The sequence below is a fragment of the Solanum pennellii genome, chromosome 8 (assembly GCF_001406875.1).
Source record: "Solanum pennellii chromosome 8, SPENNV200".
Classification (NCBI taxonomy): Eukaryota; Viridiplantae; Streptophyta; class Magnoliopsida; order Solanales; family Solanaceae; genus Solanum; species Solanum pennellii.
In genome coordinates, this window is record NC_028644.1 from 66,005,760 (window position 1) to 66,025,821 (window position 20,062).

Sequence of the window (20,062 nt, forward strand, 5' to 3'; positions counted from 1 at the left end):
TATATATATATATATATATATATACTAGTTCTCGAACACGTACGTTGCACGTGTATCCCATGTTATTTAATACCAAACATTTCAAATGATATACTTATTTTAGAATAATTGATGCATTATACAATATTTAAAGGGTAAAATGATATTTCTGGTAAAACATTCAACTAAGGTTGCAACTTGCAAAGATCAATAGAATCTGAAGATTTTCTGATTGTATTAATAAAAACTTTTTCTTTTAATCATGTGGGATACACTATATTATTGGTTAAAAAAAATGATTACTACTTCAATTATATGATTTGTCAAGATTGCCAAATATCTAACACTATATTACCATACAAAATTAAAAAAATGACCAATGAATAAAAGATTACATAAGAACTATAAGATGTGAAAATATAAAGTGTAATGGATTAATATTTTCTATTCAATTTATAAAGAGAGAAATTATGTATATGAAAGGTTGTGAATGAATGTATTTAATTGTAGAAGCTAAAAAGTTTAGCAATTAAAGTCATTAAGAAGTGAAAAATAATAAATTGTGACATCTAATCATGTATTCTCTTCAATTAAATATTGATATTGTATGAAGCTCTCCATAAATGCACTTCAAATTATTACGGTAACATTTTAGTGGTATGTAAAAAGTTTTCTATTATGGAACTTAAATTACTATTTAATAATAATAATAATAATAATAATAATAATAATAATAATAATATAACGGTATTATTGTAGTAACTCAACTATATAGGGTTATTTTGGTATTTCAACTTTCAACTTTTTTGTTCCCATTTATAATAATACTAGTTCTTGACACGTGCATTGCACGTGCATATTACACATTTAAATGCTTGCTAATTTTGGTTGATAACGAAAGGTGTACTTTGACTCAGGTGAGGAAAATTGATTTAGGGGATGGCTCTTTTTTAAAGAGGAGAACTAGACAACAAACTTTAAAACATATGGTGGAGATAGTTGAAAAGAGGAAGGAGTTGAGTCATACGGTTCACTAGGACGGTCTGTTATTCAATGCACGAGTCGTAGGCAAGTTTCGTAGGTGAGTCTCAAAACTGAAATTTTAGGATCAAAAGTTGAGACTCACAGTCGGTTCGTAAGTTTACTCACAGACCGTACATGGGTTCCCATCCTTGGGGATCCAAAAATGGTGGTCTCTGAACCCACCAAAGGTCAATCAGGACGGTCTGTGGTAGGACCTAAGGACCATAGGTCAGACTGTCGGTGAGGGTTCGATAATTATTTTCAAGGGATTCTTGAGTCTTTTCCTAAATGTTTTGACCCAATACTATGTTGATTTACCCTCTACCCTAGGCCCTATATAATATTTTAAATTCCCTAAACTTGACCAAATTCATCCTCTCCGAAAATATTCTCTCTAGATCAAGAAAGAAGAAGAAACTAGGGTTTACCACGACCGATAGGGGACCAACTTCGTTCATGTATCATAATGGCGTAATACCCAATCCTCCAAATATGTAACCGCTCATTCAGAAGCTCACCTCGTCTCTGAGCCACTCATCAAACTACAAGGCCATTGTTACCCTTCCCACTCTCACACATATAACTCAATATACCATTAAGTATACTTTCAAGTTGCAACACAATATCTTAAGCATCATAATCATATATACATTCATCTAAGTTAAGTCCGAACTCCAATTTGTTCATCTTATCTGTAAAGGGAACACAATTTACAAAATGTGTTGTTATTACTTATATTTGATCTGATAAGATCTGATCTCCAATTTTTATGAGGTACATATTTCTGACTTTGTTACCTCTACATCATTAACCTAGGTATAATTATACATTGAGTTGTCCTATTACCTTCTCTGTGCTTCGAATTGTGTCGTTTCTTCAGCTTGACAGTTGGTGCTATGGCTGTTCGAAATTAGACTTCATACGAAGCTGAATTGTTATTCATATTGGTTTCTGTTATGGTAAGAAAGTGCACAGATATTTAGAAAACCACAACTGGTATTCCTGCAATTACAGACATAGAAAAGCCGGAACACTGGGAAGGCAAATGCCTAACGAAAGGAGCTATTGAACAAAAGAAAAACTGAACCCTAAACGAAAAGCAAGAAGGTAAAATGGTGTTTTGGACAACAAAAAAGCAGAGTTTGAAACGATCATAACGTCTGCTCACCATCACTAATGGACTTAGGCCGCCATTACAGGTAGTCTCTTATGCTCCAAAGCTTGTCGAAGCCTTTGGTAACCATTTCTATAGTGCTCGAGTGAGAAGCAAAGCTGCCTAATTGCTTCGCGTTTCTCTTCTGCTCCTTCCAAAACTATTTCCTTTTGTCTCTCTACTTCTCTTTCCACTTCTTTAACTCTAGACCTCAGCTCCTCTACCAATTTACGGGCACCTTCAGTTTCAGAAATCAACTTGACGTGCTCAATGTGAAGTTGGTTCAAATGGTTGTTCATTTGATCAATCTGATCATCTTTAGAACTTAGATCTTCATCTAGCAAGGCAACTCTAGCATTTAGGTTATCTTTCTCTATTTTCAATGCATCATATTTCTGGTATAATGCATCAAGGTTTCTGTTCAGTTCTTCGATATGGTTGTCCCTCTCAGCGATGGTCAACTTTAACTGCTCGATTTCAGATTTTAGCAGCATTTCCATTTCTTCTTTCCCTGCTACAGCTCGTCTAACATCCTCCTCTAATGATTGGCAACGTAGATCCATTTCTTTGATACTATCCTCCAAATATGCTCGTTCCTTCAATAATTTGGTAATTTCACATTGAAGATCCAAGTTTTCTTCTGCCAAAGCCTTGTTGGCATTTGATATTGATTCTTTCAGTCCTCTGATTTCTTGATCACGGTCTGACAAATTGGATTTGTACCTTGCAATTCGGTCCTGCAGCTTTGTAACCTCTCGTTTCTCTCTCTCAAGTTTGGCTTTCCAGCCAGAAATATCTTTCTGTGCTGATCCAAGCTGCTCATGAAGTAATTTTACGGAGGAACCGTTACTTTTAAGTTCGTCTCTTAAGCGCTCCACCTCCTTCTCTGAATCATGAAGCTTCTCTATGGTGCTCCTTAACTCTTCCTCAAGTGTTCGGATCTTACCTTCTGGGTCCAAAACTTGTGGTTCTTCCTCTATAGCATTCTCTTGCAGCCCCTCATCAGAAATTTTAGCTTCCTGTCCAGCAGTAAGCTCATGGACGTTCTTCACGAAGTCCCCTGATACATACTTCTGAAGCTCAATTCTCAACCTGCTAATCTCTTCTTCTGATAACAGGATCTTTTCTTTTGCATTTCTAAGGTCTTCTTCATACCCAGTTATCCTTGCCATAAGATTATCATTGTCCACATGTGATCCCCTAACAGAGCTCTCAGAGACCTCTTCATGTTGCTTGCGAAGCTTCTCTTTCACGTCACGGAGCTCGACCTCCAATTCACCAATCTTCTTACGCAACCCATGGTCATCATCATTGCTTATTGTACTTGAGTAATTATTGATAGACGAATCATCTGATTCAGATTCAGAATCTAATGTTGAGGATTCATCTCCTTCCTTGGCCAGATCCGAGCTACTTCCACCTGCGCCAAGAAAAAATTCAAATCCAGCAGCACGAGGACCAGGTTTAGGACGGCTTGGCCTCCGATCAGGAGAGGGCAACCTGGAGGGTGGTTCAGAACCCACGTCAGAGATGCCTGACCCCTGTGATTGAAGATCTGAAGGAATATTTTTCCGGAGCTCCCCGGTCACGTGATCATAACGCTCGGCTAATGACCGATACATGCGGTAGAATTCCTCAACAAGTGTGATCAATTCTGGCCTTTTCTGATAATACATTTCTGCCCTTTTAGCAAATGAATCCGCATCCTCTTCAATGAGTTTCAACATCCTTTTGACATTCTGGTCCATCTCTGAAATAATAGACCTATTCGTCATTTTCTTGTATGCCATTTTCTCCATTCAACATAAAAAATTTACGAGAAACAACTTGGTAATTAAATTGCCAAAATTAGGTGTTTTTACGGTGCATTTTCTCCAGGAGGTCTGTGTAATAGCTAGTAACCTCCTTTGAGATAAATGGATGAAACTGTTCAAAGTTTTTTCATGGAATCACAAACAAGTACGGTCAATTGGCCTCCGGTCTTCTCTGACCATTTTACTTTTTTTTTCTGACCGTTCTACTTTAATACGGAAACTATCAAAGAATTTGAGAAATGTAAAGTATAGAATTTGGACACGAAAATCTAAAATTTTAAATACCATAATAGTGTAAGACCAAATTATTATATCATATGATGTCATTAGAATTACCAAAACCACAGCATATTGAATGAAATATTTATTTTTGTGTTGCTTAAGAATAGGTCACAATGAATGGAAGTTCAAACAGACACGTTGAAGTTCCAGGTGTCTATGACTCTACTCAAAACACATTTGACCCGTCATAAAATGATTTAACCAATATTTTGATGTGTTGGGATCATAACCTATGCTTTTAATTAACCTGTTTTGACCCCACCCATCTTAATAAACTGCTCATTTCATGCCCTATTTGCAAGGGTTGCATTTAACACCTATACAAGGGGCGACGCTAGGATAGTGGAGGAGGATATAAGGCCAGGGTAAGGGAAGCCAATATGATTTTAAAATTTATGCATGTAGGCAAAATATAACACGGGAAAGATAGCTTATAATTTAGAGCTAGTGATTGGAACATTTGCAAAAAAAGAAGTTTTGAGCATTTCTCTATCTTCACGAGGTATAGTCAAAAAAAAAAACACCAAGCCAACAAGAAAGCAGAAACTGCATGAGGTATAGTTAGAAAAAATTCACGGATAAGTATTGAGCATTCTCTATCTTCCAAAGTTTCTGAAATTTTAAAATTCTTTCCTTTTTAAGGTGCAAAAATAAAAAGTGTATATCTTGCAAACAAATACCTCCTAAGGTTACCGATTAAATTAATGTGTTAATGGTGGTACTATTAACACACTGGAATAATGGAAAACAAAGAAGGAAGACCCTACTAGACGACCATACTTCTAAATTTATTTTTTGTTCATATTGAATAGATTTTTTAGATACATGATTTGGTCAAAAGAACCCATAAGTAACCTTCTAGCTCCGCCTCTAACAAGAGGTTATATGAATTATAAAACTAGAGGAATATAGTAACTATCTGTTATAATGCATTCTAGTAATAGTTCAATCTATTTGTGATAATGATCCCTAAGGTGAAATATTAGAATGCCCAGTGAGTAGCAACTCGTATCACTCACTAGTACAAATTTCAATCTCTTGCGTATGTGTCTTAAATGCATAAATGATGCCCTGTTAATTGAATTCAATTAATAAGGTTTATATATTTGGATGGTCCATCTTTGGCATTAGCAGATTAGTCAAATACGAAATTAAAGGATTTGACAAAGATAAGTGAGGTTAAAGAAGACAATAGCTTACGTTCAAGATTCTCTTGAAGCCACTTGCAGTTTTTGGGATTGATGTGGCTATCCCACCACCAAGCGTGTGATTTCTTCGACTCCATCCTCTTCATCTTACTAGACTTCACCTGAAAAGGGAACTCACTCTTAATCTCATGGACAATGAAAACATACAAGAAAGTAAAGAGAATCTCGAGCAAACTTAGACAAGGCAAATAAAACTCATTCAACATGTTAACTGTTTTTGGTTATGGAACAGAGATATCTTACAAAGGTTGATGCCATTCTGTCGAGCTTGTTATTCAATACAAACTCCTCAACTCGAAAAGTTAAAAAGATTGCCTGCATAATAATGAAGGTGACGTAAGCAAACTGTCAAAAGTCAACCACAGTAGGATATATGTTTCTTTCGGACTAACATGTTTAACAAGTATGGAACAAAAGGTATTTCTACTATTTCACTTCAATATCTGCTATGATGAAGGTCAAAATTCTTTTCGAATACTAAATTCTGATGGTTGTCATCTCTCAGTTTGTTACTTTAAATATAATTTTTGTTTCGATCATTACTTAAATTCTATTGTATGTCTTGTCAAATTCATCTTTATGAAACGACGAAAAATCCATTTTATATAACGACTAATTTGACAAAGCCAACAGGCCAGCAGAAAATAAAACAAATATGCACCTCCCGTGGACGCCACACACAGAAGGAGCAGGGGAAGTTCGATATCAAATCCCACAACTGTCGCCAGCTATATTCACGTGTTAGAGTTCTTCCTCATATCATGCCTGTCCAAAAAAAATATTAGAACTACACGTAAGCCATTCATCTCAAATCTTAAATTATTTTTCATTCATTAAAGATAGTCAGTTACGATATATAACTAAGAAATTGTATTCCAATAGATGGGTAACGAAATACAAAGCGTAGATTTTCGAGATTAAATTGAAAGTAGATTCAACAAGACAATATTCATGGACACATACAAAGATTCAATAAATGATTTTAATCAGAAAATCCCCAAAAGAACAATTAACAAAAGGAACTAAGTTTTGCAAAAAGCAGGGAGAAAGGACTTAACTTGGGGGGGCAAGGGAGGAAAGACAGAAAACTAATGATTTTGAGAGGAAAATGCTAAAAATTCTGAATCTCCGGTGAAGGAGAGAGATGCTTTCATTCACTTGGAACTACATAATAAATCTCATTTATGAAAGGGAAGTGGGGAGTTGGGGGCCATAAAGAAGATGGAGAGAGGGGCCAACTTACCAAACTAATTTGGATTTGTTCACATTTCACTCCCTTCTTTCAAGACAATAGTAACTCACTCTTTCATTTTACTAGCTAATCATTTTCTTTCTCATAAAAACCATGTCATGTTTATTACCAAAAAAAAATATGCTTTCTGTGGGTTCTCTGACAAAGGTGTGACACTGTCCAGATTGAAAGGACTAATATGTAATTTGATTTAGCTGATCAATCTCCACAACAAGTTGTTGGAAGTCTAAAATACATTAGTTAGGTACATGAAAAGTCTGTGACATAAGATCTAAGTCCTCCAATTAGATGTCATATTACCTTATCTTTTGCATAATAATTACATAGAATTCCAAAACCATCTCAACCACATTCTTCCAGTTCAGCTAGCATAAGATACTCATAATTGTCTATCAGAAAGTTTCCGAGAAGTTTATGTCAAGTGAGGGTTTTGTGCATCAGCCGAATTGCTCTATTGACTATGTTCTCAATAATGTTTCTACCGTATCATTGCATTGTCATTTAGAGGTTTTTGTAATGGAAATTGGATGAGCCAACTGCTCGTGTGTTTTTCGGAGAATGCTTTGCTTTTACTGGAGAATCAATGGGGTTGTTGGAACGTTGCCTATTCTTGGAAGTGACAACTGGAACTATAAAAAGTGTTGCACAAGGACGATTACATTCTGTGAGAAAATGGGGTGGAAGAGCTCATTTTCTATAGACTTCCGCTCGTGCTCTTGAACACGTTGTACAACACATTGAAGTTCCTTTTCCTTCTGCAATCACTAGAAATCTTATCTTGAGCCTTGAGGATGAGGTTATTGTTATTAACCCAAGTGTAGACTTGGAAGACCAAACAAATCATAACACAGTCAATGGTGGACATGGGCCTGAGGTGAGTTTGAAGCTAAGCAAGAGAATTAAACAGCGCAATAAGAGAGTGGATTTCCTTTCCAGTTTAATATTTCCATTCAATTGTAATGACCTGTTTAGATGGCTTATAGCTTATAAGTATAAGCTAAAAGGTAGAAAATCCTAACTAATGACTTTTGACTCTTTTTTTTTAGTTTTGTGTGGCCTTAAAAACAAATACTTAAATGCACTTTTTTATTTCACCCAAACACTCAAGTGTTTATAAGCTATTTTGCCTTGAAAACACCTGCGGAAAAGCTTATTCTAACAGGCTCTTATTAATCGCAGTAGTTTACAACTTTACAGGTAGTGTGGTAGGGGTGTAAAAATGAGCCCAGATATAACTACCCGCTCAGAATTTCATGGGTTTGACTCAAGATGATTTGAACTGGGTTCAATCTCAATACATTAAGCCCAACACATGTTAAAAGAATTTTCAATTGAGATTTAGTCTCCACTTTCAACCCTTTTAAGACTCTTAATTTGCATGTATATTTCTATATTGAAGGTATGAATTTCTATATATTTTATATCTTTTAGGATTTATCTATCCATTTGCAATTTTTTTTTAAAAAATTCTTGAGTTTGATATTGTTGTGAATGTAAAAATTATAATAATATGCTAAAATTATTGAGATTAAGTGGTTCTAATTGTGCGGGTCATGGTTTTTTTTTTTTGTTCATTTGAGCCCAATCCATTTAAGCCCAAAGTAAACTTTAGGAAAGACTAAGAGACCCAACTCGATTTCTATTCCAACCCAGTTTAATATCTCAAATTTCAACTCAACCCACCCATTTGACACCCTCGGTCCTTGGTAGCGGTAAAGTCTACATACACTCTAGTACTCTACCCACCCCATACCCCCCACCTTGTTAAACCACATAGCATGTTGTTTTTTCGATGAACAAAAAAAATTAGCTTTTGGGACCAGATCTCTCATTTTTCATCAAACACTTCATCTGCAATGTCAACTCCTTCCTATCCTTCCCCTTTTACCCCCAAATTCTATAAAAACTAAACTAAACTTAAACTAATCTAAAAATTCAATTCAATCCAACTATCAAAACCGAAGCCAATTAGCAATTTACAATACAAATTTAAAACCTTTCAAACTTAGATAAATAACCAATAAATTGAACTAAAAAAAAAAAGCAAGAAATTAGTACTTAGAAATGGAAAACTAACCAGTTGACAGGCAGAGTGATGAAGAATCCAACAGAAAAAAATGGGGAAGAATTGAGAAAAAATAAGGGCTTTGTTAACAAAGTCAAAATGACAGCTGAAGAAGTAGGAGTTCAATGACCCTATAATTGTTGTTATATAAAAAGCAAGCCACGTCTTCAACACAACATTGTTCTTTTATTTTTAATGAGATATTTTTTGACCTTTTGTTTTCAACCACATCTCTCTATCTGTATCTACACGCTTTACTAAATAATACTCGCTTCGCTTCGTTTCAAAAAAAATGACCAAGTTCAATCCGAAACAAAATTTTTAAAAAAAAAAAAAATTATTTTTGTGATTTTAAACTAAAGATATATCAAATGTATCAAAGTTTTCTTTAATCTTATGGTCTTAAACATGTCAGGTGGAAAGCTAAAGTTAAATAAGGAGTAAATGAAAATAAATGAATAGTCACGTTGCTAAATGTATGACTCTTTATTATAAAATAAAGTGTTTTTATTAGTATTTTTATAAAAAAGTTATCAAAAATTATTGAGATTAATCGAGTAACAATGTGAACGAAATAAAAATTCGTTTTGAATAGTTTTCATGGAAGGCTGTGCGAAAGTGCAAAAGAAAAAAGAAAATGTTATTAAAGCAATACGCCATTTTGCGGAAATTGTCGTCATTTGTGACATGCTTTTTCCTAAATTTGGAATTTGTCTTGTTTTTAGTTTGTTTTAAAAATATAATTTTAATAATTTTTTTATAGAATTATCCAGGATTTTAAAAAGGGATATTTGGATTGACTTTATTTACGTATTTTATTCATGTTTTTTGTTTTTATCTAGATGTCTTTTCTAAACACATCTAAAAATAAAAATAAAGAATTTACATTAAATAAGTCAATTCAATCACCTTTTATAGTTTAAAATAAGATTAAAAAAAATATTTTCTTAATTAATTTATATCAGATTAAAATCAAATAAATAAACTAAAAAAATAATAATAACAATGTTATGTATTTTTGGCTTAGGGTAGTATTACTTTTGGTGTAATTTTATTGACCCCTTTTTGTTTTTTGTTTTTTGTTTTTTTCCAAATGCTTTTCTTTGCCCACAAAAATAAATTGTTTCCAAATACCATTTACCCTCTTACATATCTCTTATTTATAATTAATAAATGATTTAATGTTAAATTTGTTATACTAATTTAATATTTTGATGATAAAAAGAAAAATATTTTATTTATAACTTCACAAAAGTTCTATATATTATAGTATATTTTTATATATTGAAACTATGTTATTTATAAAAGTAAAATCCAATTTGAATTAGGATTAGGAAGTAATCTAACAAATTAATTAAACATAAATAAGTAAATACTATAAATAACAATTCCTAATGAACTTATAATTTCTACTTTAACTTTGAATTATTATTTTCAACAATAATTCTTTATGTCATTTTTATTAAAAATATAATTTGACGAGGTATTTTGTACAATCTTACAAGTGAGGATCTTTTTTTTAGTAGATATGCACACATCACACATAAATTGATATAAAATCAAATAAATAGACATATAACACAACATGATAATTCACCTAAGATACACTCAACAATTAGATATGTGCATGCTACCTAACCGTTTGCGTGAAATACTCTAAACTCTAAAGTCATCACCTAAACATAGAGTTTGTTTATTGAATGGATCAGACGGACAATTTTACTTAACAGTTTGATTTATTGGATATCGATAATTTACTATCTGCTAGCCAACTTATAAGATATTGATTGATTTGATTACAGATTAATAATCATCGAATGGTTATTGAGACCATCTCCAACCCACCTCTATTTTACTCTGCATTCTCTATATTTGGAGAGTATAATAGAAAATGGACACTCCAACCCAAGTCTATATCACTCTTTGTTCTTCAAATATAGAGAGGTGAATAATAGTTCTCCAAATTTGAAGAATTACTATTCACACTCTCTATTTTAGTCTTTATTATTATCTCTACTATTACTTTCTAATTAACATATTATTTTACATATAATGTCATTAATTAAATATCTAATATTCATACTTCTTTTTAAATATAATATAGTATTTTAAAAAATATATTATTTTATATATAGTATTTTCATTCCGAGTTAATAGTATTTTATTTTTTTCTAATTTTCATCAATGATATAATTTGATTTTATTATTAATTTTCACTATAAAGAATAAACACAATTAAAATGATAAGATGAAATCTTTAACTTAAAAATAAAATACATAATATGATAATTTAAATACAACATAATAATAAAATACATAACATTATAATTTAAAAACAAGATAAAGTACAATAAATGACATAATAATTAATTCAGAATGAAACAAGAATCATGCCGAAAAGATGTTAAACGTGCATTCGAAGTTTTACAATCACATTCTGCAATTATTATAAGACCGTCAAGTTTTTGAGGAAATAAATTGCTACCTGAATAATAACTACATGTATTATACTGCACAATATGATAATTGAGGGTGAAATGATCTTAATGCACCAATTTAAGATGTCGTAGAGGTTCCAACTCCAACGACGGAAATGGTAGTAGATGAAAATCTCTAATTTGAATAATTTTTAGCTATATATAAAAATAAAAAAAATAAAGAACGATAATGCTCATTTTGAACTCCGTATGCATTAATAGAGCATTTATAGGAGCAACGTAATACTTTCAATAATTGAGTGCTTATGTAATTGTATTTCAATCTTATTAGAATTTGTCCATTAATTTGTATATTATAGCATAAGTTCTTAAATTTTATGTTATTTAAAAATTTAGAATAAAATATCATTTTATATTAAATAAAAATTTTGAAAAAGTAAAATATTATATCACATGAAAATTATATAACGTAATTATTGGGAAAAGAAATAAGGGATTTATATTATGAAATAAAAAAATAAGAATGAAATAAAAATAATAATATAATATTGAGGAGAGAGAAAAATATTCATTTTTAAAGATTAAAATAAAGAATTGGGTTGAAGTTGGTTGTCTCAAAAAATAGAGAGTTATGCATCGGCCAACCTCTAATTTCTATAGTTATTTCCCTATATAGTCACCCATACCATGTTTGGGAAATTAAATAGGAATATCACTTATGTTTGTTTTAGGACTACAATATCACTCAACTTTACCTATTTTCCTCAAACTATGCTTGACATAAAAAAATACATTCTCTCTTTTCTATTAGGATGCCATGTCACATTATTTATTTCTTTTATTATTAAAAAATATGCTTTAAACCCATTTAAACGTTAGGTTGAAGTATGTTTTTTTTTTAAATATTGTTTTCTATTTATATTTTTTGAAAAATGTTTTGTTTTTTAGATATATAAAGATAAATTTTAAAAATGAATGAAAAAAAAGTACCCCATTTCTACAACTAACTAGTAGTGAACTGTTTTAACTATTTTTTAGAAATAACTTTCTAAATTTTTGAATGATAATTATTATTTTTTAATATAAGTTTTTTAATTAATTTTTCAAATAATGATTATAGTTTTTTTATGATACATTTTTTCTTCTCTTATTTAGATAGATATTTCTACATTCCATTTTGTTGGAGCATTCCCTAAAATCAGTGAAAGTATGATAAATATATATAGACATTACATTTTTTTTTATAGAATAAATCATTTTTCAATTTTCATTTTAACCTTAAAAATTGAAATTTGAAGCATTTAAAGATCTTTCATTTTTTTTTCCTGTAATAGTCATTTCTATTTTTATTTTTCAAAAAAATAGTTCAATTTCATTTTTTTCCTTTAAAATTGAAATTAGAGACATTTAAAAATCATTCATTTTTTGCCGTTACAATTTTTTCATAACAAAAGAACTCTTATTTTCTATTTAAAATAGATATATTAAAATTCCTGTTTTTTTATATGTATTTTTAGAGTATATTTAAAAGGCTTTTGAAAAATTAAGATTCTTGAATATTTGTGGTGCTGAAATGTGACACTTTTTACTTCTCCTATTATATATAGATAGATAGATTTATTTTAAAAAAAAATAGACAAACTCACATATTATATCCAGTAAAAAAATTACATTAAAAACTGTGATATGAGCTTCTCTGATTCTTCAAAAAGATATGTGGATTCCTCCGATTCTTTAAAAAAATTAGAAAAATATTAATAATAAGTTAAAAATGTGACATGACACCCTTAGTAGAAGAGAAATAATATATTTTATTTTGTGTCAAATATATTTTGAGAAAAATAAATAAAATTAAATAATATTATAATCTTAAAATAAACATAAATGATATTATTAGATAATTTTCAAAAATGTAAAATACTATCTAAAAAAATTACTCCTAATTTCAATGAACATAACTTATAAAAAGAAAGATTTAAAAGAGTAATTATAGAAAAGTAAATAGGTTTTGATTGCTCTACAGCCTTAGCTTCTAGTACTCACGATAAACAATTGAAAAGTATATAACTATTCTTATATATTATGATAAAATACCAAATGTGAAAATTATCTCGAATGAAATAGTAAATATCGTATATTAATGATTTATACGATAAGAAAATTTATTAATTTACCCTCACACAAATAAGTTGTTAATTATAAAAATTTTAGTATGCTCTCCAACTGTTCATTCGATAATTTAATATCGATAAGTCAATAAATCAATTTTATAATTAGCTTAATAATTCGAATTTGAACCCCCCTTCTACACAACAATCACATGAGATTCACTCATCATTCTACGAGTAACAATAATAAGGTACTCAATATAATCGACAATAATAAAATAAATTAAAATAAGAAAAATCTAATTTCTAAACCCTAACCCAACTACCCTCTCCCTTTCTTCTCATAGATTCAGATTCCATCGCCGTCCCTAAAACTCCAAAATTTCTTCTTCTTCTTCTTTCCTTTTTTAATTTTTACATCAAATTCATTTTTTTTCTTCTCGATTTGACCTGTTGGGGTTTTAAATCTAATAGTGTCTGATAGAAATGAGGAAGAAATAGAGAAAAAGGACAGTGGCATTAGCAGCAGCCGTCACCATTTTTTCCGGCGAACAAAACTGTGACAGTTGTTAGAGTAAAGAAAAGAAAAAACAATTTTGTAAATATATTTATATAAAATAGACCTATTTTAAATATTTTTATGTTAAATAACAAAAACAAGTCAAAATTATAAATTATAAATATTAAAGTTTTGATTTTTAACAATGTGAGTGTGTATTATATAAGTCAATTGATTGTAAATAAGTGTCGTCTACCCGATGGTGTCGGGATTTCTTGCCAGGTCAGCTAAAAGTGTATAATAATTGTATATATGATAAAGTTGACAGTATGCTGACAAGTTTGTGACTTTAGCCTATAAACAACACCCTGTTTTCTCTTCCTTAGCAAAGCCAACCACCTCCGCCTCTCTATCTCCGCCTCTCTCACGGCAAGTTTTGTTCAGAAAAAGGTTAGTTTTTAGTCACTTTTATTTATCTCATTGTACAATAGTGTATGTATGTATGTATGTGTGTGTTCAATTTTAGTTTTTTAATCAAGAATTGGAAGTTATTTTGATTCTTGATTTTCCGGCAGAATAGGGTGTTCGTGATGAGTTTTAGTGATGTGTTTATGCATTTGATTGTTCTGTTATGGGGTTGTTGTTTTCTTGGTTAAGATAGGGGATGTAGTTTCTGGGTTTTTTTTTCTCTTTTTAATTGTGCTAGTGGTTGTGTATTTTGATAAAAAAAATTTGTGTATTTTGCATCAGGGGTTTATTTTGTTGTGGAGGATGGATTCAGGGGATGTGTCTCTTCCAAGAAGGAGGACTAGACAGCAATTGTTGAAATATTGGGTTGAGTTAATTGATAAAAGGAATAGTTTGGGTCGAACTGGTAATCCTACTCAGTCTTCGACTTGTTCGGTGAATATTGGAGAGGATGAGAGTTGTGGGAGGAAAAGAGATAGGGTGGAGGAGAATACAGATTCTGCAGATGGCAAGAGAAAAATGGGAAAATCAGAAGATGGAAGTATGGTAAAGGTAGACAATGGGAGGAGTAACTTCAGCCCAGGAACTTGTGAGTCCATTACGAAACCGCCTTTCATCCACGATATATCTGATGATGATGGGGAGGAGGGGAAGGAGAATGATGTTTTAATTGGGGAGGCTGCTGCAGGCTCTGCTGTAAATACTGGATCATGTTCAGTATCTTGGTCCAATGTGGGGTATGTTGGATTAAGGAGTCCTATGTTGAATGTAGCAGATGAGGTTGTTTCATCTACCTCAAGCATGTGTTGGACAGCGGAGAAATCAGAAGAGGTTGCTGATACAATTGCATCTTCGGAGTCAGAATCTGAAGCTTCAAGTGATGAGGATAATGATGACTCCGAGGACGAGAATTACCAGGTGAAAGAATCATCAAGTTCTAGCGAATCTGATGATGTAAGAAGTTATACATTGAAAGATGATGAGGAATCAAAAGATGGTAATACATCGAAAGACGATGATCTGAGTTGTCCAACAGAGCAAGAACACCATGAAGAAGGAAACAAGGAGTCAAATGGTGAGGAGCTAGTACCTCAGCTTGCTGTTAAGGGTGAAAAGAACAACAAAGGTCGATCATATCTTCTTCGGCCGCGCTCACTTCCTAAGTCCAAAAAGAAGAAGTTAAACCATGGAAATTGTAGCAGCCCGATTCTTCTTACTGAATCCTCGTCTGAGGAGGACTGTGATGTTGATGAGTCGGTGCAAAATGTTGTTCAAAAGGATGCTGTTCGAAAGGTGAGAAAGACTCGGAAGAAGATTCTTAAAGATTCTGAATTTCTGAAGTTAGTTGTTGATTCTATGATAAATGTTGATGATCATGATGAACTAACTCTTCCTGAAGAGAAAGAAGAGAAGGAACAAGTTCCTGTCAAAGAAACACTTCCTTTGATATTCCGGTTTGAAGACGAGGAACCTCTTCCCCCAGAGAAAGAAGAATGGGAAAAGGGAGTTGATGATCTTTTTGTTGAAATGGACATGTGTATCTTAGAATCACGTATTGGCTTTACAAATCCATCTGATTCACCGATACAAAGTGAAAAAACAAGTGGCTGTCAGATGGGGAACCACCAGCTTGTTCTAGATGAACAAATTGGACTCATCTGTAAAGTTTGTTCCCATGTGCATTTGGAGAGCAAGTACATCTTCCCTCCATTTGTAAGTATGCCAGTTTTATCCTGTCAAGCACTTCTATTTTCAATTTGGAACACAATTTACAAGATCTGTTGTTATTACTTTAATAGATCCCATCTTTATCTTAATGACTGTATAGTAGTTTTTATTTTATTCTCCTGCAAACCTGCACATATACTTATCTAAATTCATGGAAGCTTTTTCTATAGCTTTGCCAAGCTGGAAGTACTGGTTATTTTTAGCTGTAGGGTGATTGAGAACTGAAGCGTGCTCGACATAGTGCATGATAACAATAATGCAGTTGGTTCTATGCCTCAAAGATTCGTAATAAGTTCTTGAATATGGAAACTTTGAAAGTTTGCTATGGCATAATAGTTTCTCTTTCAGTTAACTGGACATGCTAAAATTTTACAGCAATAAATGGAGTTAATTCAGTCAATTAGTTTGTGAGTTTCTTAGTCCATAATTAATATTTATTCTTTTTTTGAAACTGGTAACATCATAATTAATATTTATTCTTGATAGTCCATAATTAATATTTATGCTTGATGTCCCTAGTTACATGTTCTTTTACCATCCTTTTTCTTGGTAAAAAAGTTTTAACTTTATTATCAAATAAAAACAGTTAACAGCTCTAGGAAAAGAAAAATCACAGGACTATACCAACCATAGCCTGGGATAAATTACAACCGCTAAACATCAAGTAAACAGTATGCATCAGTTTAAGGATAATAATTTAGTTATGCAAAACTAGTTTGTAAGATTTGTTAGTCCATAAATTAATATTTACACTTGATAGCCCTAGTTACGTGTTCTTTTGCAATTCTTATATTGATTTTATGAACCCTTCTCTCTAATTTATTTTTTGGTTCACTCTTAAATTATTGAAGGCTGAGAGAACCCGAGGGAGGCATGAAAGAAAATATTTTGGAGAGTCGCCATCCCTCTTGGATGTTGACGACTTCAAATTTTATGATTCTTCTGCCGTTCATGATGCTGCTATTTATGGGGAAGGAACTGTGTGGGATTTAGTTCCCCTTAGTGCCAAAACAACAATGTATCCTCATCAGCGTGAAGGATTTGAGTTCATGTGGAAAAACATTGTTGGAGATATGTATCTTGAGAAGCTGAAAGAGCCTATATCTGGTAATAGGGGAGGATGCATAATCTCACACCCACCTGGCACAGGAAAAACCCGTCTCACTATAGTATTTCTTCAGGCATTTTTGAAGCAGTTTCCAAAGTGTCGGCCTGTAATCATAGCTCCATCCAATTTGCTTCTTAACTGGGAAGCCGAGTTCCAAAAATGGGAGGTCGACATTCCCTTCCACAACTTGAACAGCAAAGATTTCTCTTCCCAGGAAGATGAAGCTACTGTTAGTGTCTTCCACTGTTTATCCCGTGCCGGAAAAAACAATCCACACCTTATACGTATGGTGAAGCTGAGATCCTGGGCTAAAAGTAAGAGTGTTTTGGGAATCAGTTATGACTTGTTCAGGATTCTCACAGGAGAAGACGGAGACAGTTATGCCACAGAGATTAGAGAAATACTTCTAAAGTTACCTGGTCTTCTGGTCCTTGAGGAAGGGCACACTGCTCGGAACGATCAAAGCCTTGTGTGGAAAGCTTTGAATAAAATTGAAACAGAGAAGCGCATACTCTTGTCTGGAACTCCGTTCCAGAATAACATCAAAGAGTTGTACAACACCTTATGCGTAGTTAGTCCAAAATTTGCTGCAGATTTGGAGCATAAATGGGCTTATCTTAGCAGTTCCATTGACAAGAATGTCAGAGCATTGGAAGAGCTTAGGGATATGATTGCACCACTAGTCCATAAATGTAGTGAAAATGTGAAGAAGGTAAGCCTTCCGGGTATAAGGGATATTGTGATACATTTGAAGCCCACACATTTGCAGAAGGAGTTGCTTAAAAGAATTCCAGAGTTTCCAGGCTCCTTTTACGAACAAAATATGGTGTCTCTAATCTCTGTTCATCCTTCATTAGTGGCAACGAGGAAGGAGTTCGCTGACTTAGAAAGTCAGCTAAAAGAAAGAGGATGTCGGTTGGATCCAGATAATGGAGTAAAAATGAAATTTGTTGTTGAACTAATCAGACTCTGTGGTGGATTGAAGGAGAGGGTTATAATATTTAGCCAGTTACTTGATCCTCTAAACTTGATCAAGGAGCAACTCCATTCTCTCTTTGGCTGGACTTTAGGCCGAGAGATCCTCTATATGGATGGAAAACTTGATGTAAAGCAGCGACAGATATCAATAAATTCTCTTAATGATCCTAAGAGTGATGTAAAAGTGCTTCTTGCATCAATAAAAGCCTGTTCAGAAGGAATAAGTCTTATAGGGGCCTCAAGAGTGGTTTTGCTTGATGTTCTCTGGAATCCCTCAGTAGAACAGCAAGCCATCAGTCGAGCCTACAGAAATGGTCAGACTAAATTTGTTCATGTTTACTGCCCAGTGTCGTCAAAATGGGAGGTGGACAAGATCGAACAGCAGACGAAAAAAAAATATCATTCAGATGTAATTATGTCTAGGAATAAAGTGAATACTTTCAAGATGGATCCTTCATGTTCTGTGTCAGAGGATACCATACTAGAATCCATGGTTAAGCATGAGTGCCTCCGTCATATTTTTGAAAAACTATCTCATGCACCACGTGTGGTGCCTCCTACTACATGCTTTAACTCTTGTAACAGACCTTCAAAACTGAGCTGTTAGGTTAGTATGCTTTCTTCTTGTTTGCTGGTACATGAAGCAACCAGACTTGTTTTAGTTTATTTTGTTAACTGCCCGTCTCTGGAAAATCGCACTACTACTTTTATCTCTTTCTTGTCAGATCGGTTGGAGCTTTTTTTGGGTTGTGAATGAGACTTGTTAGGACTTACAGCTGAGCCTAGAAGATTTTTTGCAGCCATCCTTTTGTGAGGTGCTTCATGACAGGTAAACACTACCATGCTATCATTAAGCATAAGCATTTTTCTGTAGATTCTAAACGATGTATTCACATGAACTACTGTATTTATTTCCTCATTACATAATAACGATGAATGATCCCAGGACATCGGAGAACTTCACTGTAACTACTGCCCTGCCTTTAATCGATAAGCAAACTAGTTACTTTGTATTATTATCATTAACTGGAGAATACTCTTAATAAAAGTACCAGGAATGCTACGTTTTTAGACATGAAAGAACTTTTTTTTAACGTTCTTGTCTTTTTCTTATTCCTTTCCTTCTGATTTTGGGCATTTTGGTGCAATACAAGAACGTGCAGCTTCACGCCTGGTTAATGAAGAATGCTGATAGGAGTTTTCATCGCCCACAGGATGTTCTTGTAACATTGTTTCGCCAGACATTTTTTTTGTTTCAGAACTGTGAAAAATCTCAGGCTCTTTCATCTGTGTAGTATATTCCTCAACACAATTGTATTTTGGCTCAAGTCTCTTGGTATATATGATGCTACTACTTGTAGATAGTAAATTTGCTTCATGCCTATTTATATGTTACTTTTATGGTTTTGATGATTTATTTTCAAAATAATTAAGTGAATACTTTATTTAAGAGTGATCACAATGCCTTGACATTAACTTTCAAGTTATTGTAGTCTGTGAAGTGCCCATAATTGAGTAAACAATTAGTACAGTTTGTAATTTGATCATAGTAGAAGAAGGGAAATAATAAAAGCATAAGAAGGGGGTAAAGTATATGGATATGTGTTTATTAATAATCTTTAAGCACTTAATTACAGTTATTTTCAAAAACAAAAACATATATATCGGGGGAGGGGGAGATGATTACGAGGTCGAGAATGGAATCATCACCAATTAAAGGTAAAAATTCAGGTAACTTGTCAATTGACTAATAAAATTCCCTTAATCGTGATTACTTTAAACATGTTTTTACCTTGTTAAATGACTTGATTATAATAAGTTGATATGATTTGATGTTAACATGGGGTACATACTAAATATTTAGTCCTTCTGTTTTAAAGCTTCATTTGTTTGATGTTAATTGAGATTTGAATTTGAATAGCTTAGACCGTAGTCACTTTTCCTACGTTAGATTTGATC

At 32.7% G+C, this 20,062-nt stretch overlaps 2 protein-coding genes across 3 annotated transcripts; one reads left to right on the forward strand and one right to left on the reverse strand.

The window, feature by feature from the left end:
• Window positions 1-1,711: 1,711 nt before the first annotated feature.
• On the reverse strand, window positions 1,712-8,945 carry LOC107028628 (protein NETWORKED 4A). The gene is made up of 5 exons (XM_015229769.2): window positions 8,789-8,945; window positions 6,121-6,224; window positions 5,703-5,774; window positions 5,452-5,560; window positions 1,712-3,905 (listed from the first exon to the last, which is right to left on the reverse strand). The coding sequence occupies exons 3-5, from the start codon at window positions 5,715-5,717 to the stop codon at window positions 2,185-2,187; spliced, it is 1,845 nt and encodes a 614-aa protein (XP_015085255.1). The 5' UTR covers window positions 5,718-5,774; window positions 6,121-6,224; window positions 8,789-8,945; the 3' UTR covers window positions 1,712-2,184.
• Window positions 8,946-13,612: 4,667 nt separating this feature from the next.
• On the forward strand, window positions 13,613-19,498 carry LOC107028951 (SNF2 domain-containing protein CLASSY 4-like). Of its 2 annotated transcripts, none has more exons than XM_015230201.2 (5): window positions 13,613-14,271; window positions 14,572-16,002; window positions 16,869-18,710; window positions 18,829-18,932; window positions 19,258-19,498. In XM_015230201.2, the coding sequence occupies exons 2-3, from the start codon at window positions 14,593-14,595 to the stop codon at window positions 18,708-18,710; spliced, it is 3,252 nt and encodes a 1,083-aa protein (XP_015085687.1). In that variant the 5' UTR covers window positions 13,613-14,271; window positions 14,572-14,592; the 3' UTR covers window positions 18,829-18,932; window positions 19,258-19,498. The 2 variants fall into 2 exon arrangements, with proteins under 2 accessions (XP_015085687.1, XP_015085688.1); XM_015230202.2 differs by having other exon boundaries at window positions 19,267-19,498.
• Window positions 19,499-20,062: the final 564 nt, after the last annotated feature.

Excerpts from the sequence above, each read along its gene's own strand:
- LOC107028628 (XM_015229769.2), bottom strand. Across the intron at positions 3,906-5,451 it reads GCTTCAAGAGAATCTTGAAC|AGATGGACCAGAATGTCAAA; the intron begins GTAAGCTATTGT and ends CTATTATTTCAG.
- LOC107028951 (XM_015230201.2), top strand. The coding sequence starts at position 14,593 with ATGGATTCAGGGGATGTGTCTCTTCCAAGAAGGAGGACTAGACAGCAA. Across the intron at positions 16,003-16,868 it reads AGTACATCTTCCCTCCATTT|GCTGAGAGAACCCGAGGGAG; the intron begins GTAAGTATGCCA and ends AAATTATTGAAG.